Raw genomic sequence first — 11211 nt, 5'->3', positions numbered from 1 at the left:
ATATGTAGATACTAAGTTCATATATGATTTACATGCTACTAGTTATATTGAAGGAGAAATATAATACTCAATAATAATATGCTAATTACCATTTTATTAAGATCTCTCAATTATATAATCATTAGAAAAAATATTATCTAACATATATTTATTTTATAATTATATATTAATATAATTTAAAATCTTTTGAAATAAATCCAAACAAAACAACCTTCAGAATTCATAACCTTGAAAGTTCAGTTACAATAGTAAGAAATTAAACCTTGAAAGTTCAATTACAATATTAAGAAATTAAACATTAAGTTAAAAAAAGTGAACATCAAAACATGATGATCATCACATAATGGCGCATAAACGTGATTTCTTTAGAGTATCGATTTCACTCTTTAACAGTGCAACCTTTTCTTCTGCATTTATCCGTGCAAGCTTTTCTTCTGCCAATTGTTGTTTAAGCATCAAATTTGTATCAATCAACATTGATCGAACCTTCTGAATCATCTTCTCTTCATATTCTTTGAGCCTCTTCTCCATCATCATCAGTTGAGATGAATCAGAATTGGAATTTTCTACCAAATCCAACGCCTTGATTTGTTCTTTCAATTCCTTGTCTGCTCTTTGTAGTTCCTGGAACATTTCATTAGTATATGGCTGACCCCCATTTGAATTCATTACCTGATCCACTATTGTAAGAAGATTCTTTCGTTGTTGAGTTAGCTTGTCTTTATCCTTTGTCCTGTTATCAAATAAAACTTTTCTATTGTTACAGTAACGAAGGATTTCCTGCATGAAGAAACAACATATATAGCCATTAATTCAGAAACTGGGAGCTTAAGAAAAACTCAAAAATTAACAACACAAATAAATTAGTATACCTGAAGAGATTCAGAATTCTGTTGAACCAAATAATCATCAAAAGACTCTTCTTCTTCCTCTTCCAAGTCATCTCCACCGGTAAACACAACGATCATGTAGTCATAGATCCTTTCTCCGAATAGTTCCTTGAGACAATGAATAACAGATACTTCTTCCTTAGAAAACCGACTTCTTAGAGAAAAAACCACGAGGATAGAATGAACACCAGCACTAGCCATTCGAAAGCATTTGAGTATTTCACTACCAATAGTTTCATGGTCAAGTGAAGTATCAAATAATCCTGAATGTGCATGCAAATGAGAGATACGATGGATGATTAAATTTGAGGATAATAAATGAATGAATGTTGATATTACATACATATATACTTACCAGGTGTATCAATAACATTAAGAGTTTGAGAGTTTGGAAAGTGAATTTGGTGTAGTTGAGTTGTAAATGTAACACCAGATAAGCTACTCTTGGAAAGGAAGGCTTTTCTCCCCAATATGGAGTTTCCAGTTGCACTTTTTCCGTTTCCAGTTCGACCGACCAAGAGAACCGTTCGATTATCATCACCAGCTCCATTTGATGGTAAATCAAAACCCAATTCCTCATCATTGAAGATAACTCCTCCCATTATTAATCTACCTCAAATAACAACGACAAAATGAAACCAAAGATATTAGTTGTACTTGGTGATATTACTCTTCCTGATCTATCTAGGCTTACTAATGGACGGTTAACGAAGAGAGTGAAAGAGGGGGTCCTTTCATTCAGCTATATGTTTAGCTTACTGCCTGGCCATAGGTAAGTCAGCAATATGGAGGACTAGGGCAAACCATATATCGTATAAAAAATAAAACCAAAACCAATTCTATTAAGCTCTCAAAGTAATTTTGTATTTATTTATTATTTATAAAAATTTAATCATTTATAAATAAAAAATAAATTAGATCTATTAAGTGAAAACAATTTACTTATATGAGTTATTTATTAAAATAAATAAAAATTTAATATACCTGCTGCAATTTTATAGGTCTAAAAATACAAATTTAAATATATATCTACTTTATTTGTAATTGTCATTTAAAATAATATAATATTTCCCTATTCAGCTTGGTCAGATGATTTTTAGCTAGAATAAAGTTTATAACTTACTCCTTTAAAAAATTGTAAATATCTCCTAATTACTTCTTTAATTAGGTACTTTAATTTATCATTATTATTATTATTATTTCATCTTTCCTTAACATAGAATTGTAAGATTACCAACAAATGAACCTTATAGAAATTTGTATTTTCTAATATATAATAAAAGGCAAACTAAAATGACCAGACTATCTAATTAGTTGGTGAACTTTCTCATTCTCATACACCTTTATAAATTATTTAAAAACTTACTTTAAAAAAAATTGAGTTAAAAAATATTCATCACCTAAGGGCTTGTTTGAGAAAGTGGGTTTTTAGATTTTACTTGCGTTTTATCCTAAAACTCTTGTTTGATAAAAATAAAAAAATACAAAATTTAAAATTTTAAAACTAATTTACCCTTGAGTTGAGAGCATACGATAATGTGATAGAAATATGGATTAAAGAGATAAAAATAAGGTGACTTAGAGAGAGGAGATAGTTTTGATATTTAAATGAATAAAATTAATGATTAAATTATTAATAAAATGTTTGGATTTTAGGATAAAAACTGAATTTTATTCCAATAACGAAACATCAAATAAGCCCTAAGCATAAAAATTGGAAAAGATTATTTAAATAACCCTTATCATGAAATTAAAAATAGGTGGAAGAGGAACTAGTGCAACTAGTTGTTTTAACATGTTTTTATTGTCTTTTCTATTGCAAGTTTTCTTAATTTTATTTTTTATTTTAGTGTTAACCCTTAATTAATTTGATTAATAATTAATCATATATTTTAAATGTGTTTTTGGCTATGAGATTAATTAATTTGATTTTATTTATTTAAAAATAAATCAAAATAATTATTTTAATATTATATTTTAATATTATAAATTGGAGTGTTGAGTTTTAGTGATTACAGAGTTCCCCTCTTAATCGAGTTTGAATATAACAAACTGGTTTTAAAAATGTTTATTCGAGGATGACATCTAACATTAAGTTATCTTATCCAATTTATAATAAGGGAGTTATGGAAGATAGAACCTATATGATGCTATAGTTGGAGTGACCTGCTTATGCTTTGTGTATCAGTTGGCGAGGTGTTTCCAAGTGTTGCTTTAGGAAATCATTTCCTTGATGTTTATCCTAACAAGGACAACTCTTTGGAGAGTCCTGTTTTACAAATCTTAACAAAGTACCTATAAAGTCCAGGTGTAATAATAATCATAGGTATTGACACATCAAATCCTATAGGGCATGAATATCAACAAATGATTCATGTTTTAGTCATATACAAATGGTTAAGGGTTATTGTTTAAGAGGTATGCATGAAATATAGAAGTTTTAGTAATGTTTCATATGGTTACTAACAAGTAATGACTTTTCAGGATGATCATAAATATATGATCGCGAGACTATCAATAGATGAGTCATTGACTTAAGCTAACAAGCTTGCCAATATGTCTTTACTAACAAGTAATGTCTAAGGTGATCATGTATAAATGATTAAGGTACTAATAACGTATGTATTTTCGAGAGATAGAATTGGGAATACCTATTTGGATGACAGGATTTTGGTACCTATCGAGCGATAGAGTTTGGAGTACCTGTTTGGATGATAGGGTTTTGATACCTATCGAGCATAGGTTTAGAGTACTTGTTTGAATGATAGAGTTTTGATACCTATCGAGCGATAGGGTTTGGAGTACCTATTTGGATGACAGAGTTTTGGTACCTAGGGATAACTAGGGTTTGAGATACCTAACTACAATTAGGGTTTTTAGCGGAATCGATCTATCGCATTTAGGGACAACTAGGTTTTGGTACATAGGGACAAATAAGGTTTAATAACGGGATTGTGTACGAACAATCTCAGGTACTTATCAACATATAGGTTTTTGGAGACTCAATTTGTTTATAAGCTTTTGCCGTATCGGTCATGGCTCTCTTTAGCATTTCAAGGGAATATTTCAACATAATCCTTTTTCCCTTTTCTTTTTCCAAAGTGGCCTTCACAATTGATTAAAATTAGTAGCATTCTTACGGCCTTATTTATGGACAAATTACTCATGTTTTTAGATAAAAAGAACATTTTTTGTTCCCCCAGTTCCTATTCTTGTTTCTCTTTTTTGTTTCGAGATTGGAATGAACTTTGATCCTTTATAATGAATAATGACGTTTTTGGATTCGAAACGCATTCAGGGTTAGGCTTTTAATATCTCTTTCTCTCCTTTATGATGATTTTATTTCATAAGGGAAAAATATTTGTTTTTCCTAATTCTCGAGATATCAACTATTAACTCGGTCTCGTGTACAAACGATTATTCAGAATCATAACCCTCGAAGAAGATGGTCAAAACTTGATTTTTTGACAAAAGAGTGTAACTTATTTTTGATTGCTTGACCCTGAACCACATTTCTTGAAAGTTTACTCATCCTAAAACATTTTGGAGAGGTTATTGACTTTCTGATTTGAGTTTTGGTTTTCCATTTTTATCTTTTTTCCCCTTTTTTTGACTCGTTGGTATATCTGATAGAATCGGTAAACCCCTGTCCTTTCCGTAAAAATCATGACTAGAGTCTGAGTGAGCAACGAGTGGTGATTTTAATACCTCAACCACTTGATCCGTTTTCTTCATTCACGGGGTGTATATGGTAGAATTGGTACATTCTTTCAATTTTTTGAGATATTTTGGAGGGTTTTCCGGTTCTCTTTTTGGTATTTTTATTTTTTGTTTTTTTGTTCCCAAAGCATCGAGTTTCAAACCTATCCTCTTTAACAAAAGTATGGATGGGTGTCCTTCCTCAATTTGGGACTCCAGGCCTCGCTTTTATGTGGTTTATTCAAGTTCTTTTTCTCAAAAATCTTCTGTGGAGGGCTACTCTTTGGATAATAGACTACAAACAAAAAAGAGTTTCTAACCAATATCACATTGGAAGGAAGTCGACTTTGTTTGGACCAAGGTTTTCTTCATTTCTTAAAAGATTTTCTCTTTATCTTGAGAAAGGGCCTAGGGGATTTTATTTATATGAGACTGGGCCTGTAGACATGTAGGTTGCCTACGCGTCTTCTCAGTTTATTTTTCTGTAAGAGAAGAATTAGGTCTCTATAGTTTGGACCTAAGTCATTTATCCATTTTGTAAGTTATACAAAACTTGTGATTGGATTATGTTGAGATAAGTTTCTTTTGTAGTCGAGCCTTAGACTGTAGTGCGCATTGTTTGATATTATACAAAATATCTTTTAAACGCGTCGAGTTTGCTTGGTGCAATGAACTCTTTGACATCTATGATAGATATGCAGACAACTCCTCAATAAAATATTTTCTTGATTATGAATGGTCCTTCCCATTGGGGTCGAAACTTTCCCTTGGGGTCTAGGAGTTCCTGGGTTTGTTTGAGAACCATGTCATTTTTTTAAGTTTCTAGGGTTAATCTTTCTATTGAAGGTATCAGACATATGGAAGATTCTCATGCTAGTCCTTGTACGTGCTGGTAATCTTCTTGATGATCTTAATCACGCTTTTGTTGCCGCTTTGACTACACCATTGGTTTAGGGTCGGTAGGGCGATGACTTATAGTGCTCAATCTTGAATTCGTCGAGCAACTACAAAACCTTTCCTTAGAAGTATCGACCATTGTCTAAAATTAAGACGTGCAATACTCCATATCTAGCGATGATGCTAGTTCAGATGAACTTTGCAACTTGAGATGATTTCAAGACTTTGTAGGAGGCTACTTCAACCCATTTAGTGAAGAAGTCTATGACATCCTTTTGACACGTGGGGATAGATTTTCCCGATGACATCAATGCCCCGTGTAGAAAAGGGCTAGGGGATGTCATTTTGTAGAGGAGCAAGGCAAGTTTATGCTTTAGGTTAGCATAAATTTGGCACTGATGACAACTCCTTACATAACTCACACATTATTGTTCGAGGTTTTGCCAATAATATCCTAAGAGAAGTTTATTATTGGCTAAAGCCATTCTATTCATGTATGGTTCGCATGTTTTTGTATGTACTTCTTCCATGATTCTCTTAGTTTCAGGAGTATCGTATCAATGTAGAGCATGTTTTGACCATCAAAAGATCGACGATAAAGCCTGTTGGTGATCCAAGCGTAGTTGGTGGAATACTAGCGCAGTGCGTGTCGTTCCTTAGCTTGGAAATGGTGTGGATATTCTCCATACTCAATGTACTTCTGGAGAGTTTCGTTCCAAGGTTTAACATTCTCATAGGAAGTTATTATTACCTTCTCAAAAGCAGGTCGTTGCATTTGTTGAATTTGAAGGGGTTTGACCTTAATTCCGTCGGGAATTTGGGTCATAAATGCTAAAGTAGCCAAGGGGTCCTCGAAGCGGATTTGACTTCTTGGAGCGTGGACAAATGTCATGTGATCGAATTTTTCCATGAGTTTAGTAAAGTCAACGTGATAGGGTTTCAAGTTTTCCCATTTCACTTACCACGTGTCATTGGCTTGTGATATAACCAAGTTAGAATCACCAACTACTTCTAGTTTGGTTACTCTTTTTCGTAAGCCAACTTGAGACCCGAAAGGCATACCTCGTATTCAGCCTCGTTATTGGTGACGGGATATTCTAATTATATGGAGATTACATTGTATGTCCCTTTTGGGTCAATTAACAAGATTCAAATTCTATAATCCATTTCCATGTGTCTGATATAACACTCATAATTCCCTAGTCAGGGAACTCGAGTTTGTCTTCTGACTCAATAATGATGTGTTGGTCAACAAGGAAGTCCGCGACAACTCTTCCTTTGATAGACTTATGTACCGTGTAGGCTATATCGTATTTGGATAATATCATCATTCATTTGTCTAGCCTTGGTGACAGAATTATTCATTGGAACAAGAAGTGGACCGGGACCAATCTTGATACCAATTTGATTGGGTGTGTTTGAATGTAGTGTCTTAACATTTTTGTGACTCATGCAAGTGACCAACATATTTTCTCAGTTGGAGTGTAATTGATTTCACATCCATTCATCTTTTTACTGATGTAGTACACAATATTTTCCAATTTCGCCTCATTTTCTTGAGCCAACATGCTTCCCATGGATGTGTCTATTACAGTAAGGTATAAGGATAAAGGGTATGCCAACTTTAGATGGCATGAGTATGGGAGGAGATTTTAAATAATCCTTGATTATATCAAAATGTAGTTGATAATCTTCATCCCATACAAATATTTGGTCTTTTTTCAGTAGCCTAAACAACGTATCGCATGTCATGGTCAACTTGCTGATGAATTGGCTAATGTATTAGATTTTTCCCAAAATTCCTCATACCTCTCTTTCGTTTCGAGAGAACGACATAGCCGTGATGACTTCTATCTTAGAAGGATCGGTTTCGATGCCCCTCTATGTAATTAGAAAGCCGGGCATTTTACCAGTTGTGATTCCAAATGTGCATTTATTCTGGTTGAGCCTTAATTGGTATTTCTTGATTTGTTGTAGGAATAATTTAAAGTTTAGGGCGTGTCCTTGTCGATCATTTAATTTGACGATCATTTCGTCGACATATACTTCCACTTCCTTGTGGATCATGTCGTGGAGAATTATGGTGGCTTTCCTTTGATAGGTTACTCCCGCATTCTTAAGACCGAAAGACATGACTTTATAACAGAAAGTTCTAACTTCTATTATGAATGTGGTATTTTTCTTATCTTATGGGGTCATCAGGATTTTGTTGTATCCTGAGAATCTGCCCATGAATAATAAAAGCTCATGACCGGCGACATGATAGACTAGTATGTCAATGTGTGGTAGCGGAAGTGAACTTTAGGGCTGGCCTTATTCAGATCTTAGTAATCTACACATGTATTTTTCCGTCTTTCTTTAGAACGGGAACTACATTGGCTATCAAAGTAGGAAATTCAACTACCTCGAGAAATCCAGCTTCAAATTGCTTTTGGACTTCATCTTTGATTTTTATCACGACTTCCTCTTTCATCCGTCTAAGGTTTTTCTTTATTGGCTTATCTTGTAGATATAGAGGTATGTGGTGTTGTGTAATCCTGGGATCAATGTTTGGCATGTCTTTATAAGACCAGGTCAACAATTTATTGACATTCTCGTGGGTTTAATCTTTGTCCGATTAAGACGATTTGAGAATCGTCGGCCGTGTTTAGGTTGATTTCGATTGTCTTTTTGCGGTAGAGACAATTTCGTCATTAGTTTCTAAGAAGTTTTTGTTTTCGAAGATCAAGTTAGAGTAAAAGGAAAAATCGTTTTTACTCATAGATTTGAAGTCTATTTCTTGTGTTACATCAAGGGGGTATATTACATATAAAGAAATATGATATGACAAGATCATTATTTTTAGGTTTCTTACAATGTACAATATTTGATATCTCTTTACAAGGAGAAGATAATGAGTTCTAATTTTGTCGATTAGAGTATCGATGGATAAGAGGGGGTCGGTTCCTTATAGACTAGAAGAGCTGACTTCCTAAGCTTGATCAACTATTTGGGGAATCCGAGCCAAGTTTTCTAGGACGTCGCACTAATAGTCCGTTCTTTTCCTAATCACAAATAGAGGATTTAGAATTATGAGGACAATCTAAAAAGATTTCGAGACCTGGAAAATGTCTCTACAAATCTTGATTTGTAAAGGGTTTAGGGAAGTCAAATCATAGGGTACTTTGGCCTTCACAAATGAAATATCCGTTTAATGTTGATGATATAGCCATGTGTCATTTGGACATTCTTTTGGGGCGGACTTCTTCGAATCCTATGGGGACAAATCCCAAACCGTGAAGGTCTATGTTGCAAAAAGGTTGCAAAAATGATGGTGTGCTATTGGTGTTCGGGCCTAAGCCAATACCAGGGAAATATCTCATTTGGAGCATCATTTTCATAGAAGGGAGGCTAAACATACTGAAGTCAGGGTGTTTGAATAAGTCTTTACCTTCTCGGAGGATTGGACATATCTCGAACCCACTCAGTTCAACCTTTGGGGCGTCGACATGGGTGGTCCCGATGACGACTACAAGATTGGTTTCACCATTGATAGTAATGACCTAGTCATTAGCGATGAACCTGAGGGTTTTGTGAAGCGTCGAGGCTAGAGTTCGATCTTAGTTTAACCGGTGTCTTCCTAGAATTAAGTTGTAGGAAGGTTGCATGTTGATGACACAGAAGTCAACATGGAAAGGGATGCCGACCACTCAGACGATACATTCTAGGCAACCCATAATCTCACGTCGAGAGCTGGCCTCTAACACACATGTCAGATGATATAATCATGTCTCTAGATACACCTATTTTCTCAATAGTCCTTCAAAGACATATGTTGAGTGTGGATCCATTGTCTATATAGACCATTGGGATGGTCTTTCCCTCTATTTGCACAAAAATGTAGAGGGCTTTGTCATGATTTGGTTTATCTATTGGAAGATCCTTATTTTCGAAGCCTATCATGTTGTGTTGTTAAATAGAAGATACGATCCCTACTAGTTCTTATGGGGTAGTGTTGGCAAGGATGTTGGCCTTGCTCAACTCGTTGAGGACTACTTTTCTATGCTTGATAGAGTACATTAGGATTTCTTAGATGGAAATGCTGGCATTCGTCCTTTTTAGTTGGTTCAGGAGACTGTCTCTTGGGTTTAGAGGTTTGGGCTCATCTTTCTTCTTCTTCCATAATGATTATTGTTGGGAAGTGTATGGAACTTGGGCTGACGTGGTTTTCATGAATATGGCTTGAAAATTCGTTCCACCACGTGTTGTCGCGATGTGTATCGGGTGAAAAGGTGGGCAGTCGTCCTTGGCTCCCCCCATTAAGAAAGTCTTACCAGTGTAGGTTTTGAGCTTCTTGTTAGGCCAGTGATCAATCATGTTGATGACTAATTCGTCGTCGTGGAATAGGTCTAGCATGGCGTCAATGTCAATTATCACTTCGTTAGTTGTGAGCATGTTGACTTGGTGATCTGGTCGCGAATTATTGGTTACCTTGAAGATGTGTTTGAGAGCACTACAAATGTCGGTAGCATGGCCCTTGGCTTGGTGATAATCACACCAAGCGTTGTCGTATTTCCACAAGACTGGTCTGTCTTCTCTTGGAGTGAGCAGTTTGATTAGATTCTTTTCTTGAAGAATTTTCATGACCTCACTAAGACGCATTCATTGGTCGTCAAAAGTCCTAGGATGTCTAGACACTCTTGGAGGCGTGGGTTTGGTAGGGATTGTGGTCCCTACCTTAGCTTGTAAAGACTTACTTGGGTTCACCTTTTGAGGCGACTTTTCTTACCAATTAGTAGTTACCTAGTGTATTTTCAGTCTTTTCCTTTTAGGAAAGCGACTTGGGAGTGGATGGGAAGCCTTGGCTGCTTTTTTCCTCTTTTTTTATTTATTGATGTTGTCATCGAGGTTAATGGCGATTTTTAACAATTTTCTCATTGGTTTGAAGGTTTTGACGATGAATTTAATAGAATATCATTTGTTAACATTTTTCAAGATCATATCGATATGCCGTTGTTCGCTCAAGATGGAATCGATTTCCTCGGTGACGGATTTCCATTGCTCGATAAACACGGAAAATTTCTCACTTTCTCCTTATTTGACATTCTTCAACCTCTTCTATGGTCGTTCGAGGTTGAGATGTATGGAGAAATGTTCTATAAATGCTTCAGCCAATTCCTCTGTGGATAGTAGATATACTGCCTTTTTCTGGTGATTCCATCGTAGCATCCTCAAGATATTGAGGGAATATGTGGATAACTATTGGTTCTCTAAGTCGCAACGAGGTCATTGAAGACATATACATCTTAAAGAAAATAGATGGATCACTTTTTCTGATGTATTTGGATAAGAATGGAAGTTTGACGCCTATTAGGATGACTACTCGTTCGACAATTTTCATATTGTCTTTCCAGTCGTAGTGCACTTTGGTACTTTTTTCCCTTAGCTATCTTGTCGAGTTGGGCTTGAATTATTTTTTGCATGGCTCGTACTTGAACCATCTAGTCTTTATACTCCATAAAAGGAGGTTGACCAGTCGCCAAGATTTGACGTTCTAATGGTTCAAGATGATTGAGTATTTCCTCTTGTGCCCCATGTTGGGTCTGTGTTTTTAGATCGTTGTCTTCTTCAGAGTCTTCATACAAGGAGACCTCTTCTTGAGCTTGTTGACCAAGAGGATAGGGTTTAATGGGAGTGACCATAACCAGAGGAGGTTGGTTAGGTGTTTGAAAGGAAGAAGGTATGG

At 35.2% G+C, this 11211-nt stretch overlaps 1 protein-coding gene across 1 annotated transcript; it reads right to left on the bottom strand.

Annotated features, from left to right (window-relative positions):
• Window positions 1-336: 336 nt before the first annotated feature.
• Window positions 337-1492, bottom strand: LOC124930149 (immune-associated nucleotide-binding protein 9-like). Its single transcript, XM_047470511.1, has 3 exons — window positions 1246-1492; window positions 873-1153; window positions 337-780 (listed from the first exon to the last, which is right to left on the bottom strand). Exons 1-3 carry the CDS (start codon window positions 1490-1492, stop codon window positions 337-339), a joined length of 972 nt encoding a protein of 323 aa, XP_047326467.1.
• Window positions 1493-11211: the final 9719 nt, after the last annotated feature.

Source organism: Impatiens glandulifera, chromosome 3 (genome assembly GCF_907164915.1).
Source record: "Impatiens glandulifera chromosome 3, dImpGla2.1, whole genome shotgun sequence".
Taxonomy (NCBI): domain Eukaryota; kingdom Viridiplantae; phylum Streptophyta; class Magnoliopsida; order Ericales; family Balsaminaceae; genus Impatiens; species Impatiens glandulifera.
Note: the sequence above shows the minus strand (reverse complement) of the source record. Positions and strands in the feature narration are given on the sequence as shown.

What these genes read in the sequence shown, in the direction of transcription:
- LOC124930149 (XM_047470511.1), bottom strand. Translation starts at nt 1,492, where the DNA reads ATGGGAGGAGTTATCTTCAATGATGAGGAATTGGGTTTTGATTTACCA. An exon ending in TAATGTTATTGATACACCTG is followed by an intron (nt 1,154 to 1,245) that starts GTAAGTATATAT and finishes ATGCACATTCAG; the next exon opens with GATTATTTGATACTTCACTT. An exon ending in AGAATTCTGAATCTCTTCAG is followed by an intron (nt 781 to 872) that starts GTATACTAATTT and finishes TTCTTCATGCAG; the next exon opens with GAAATCCTTCGTTACTGTAA.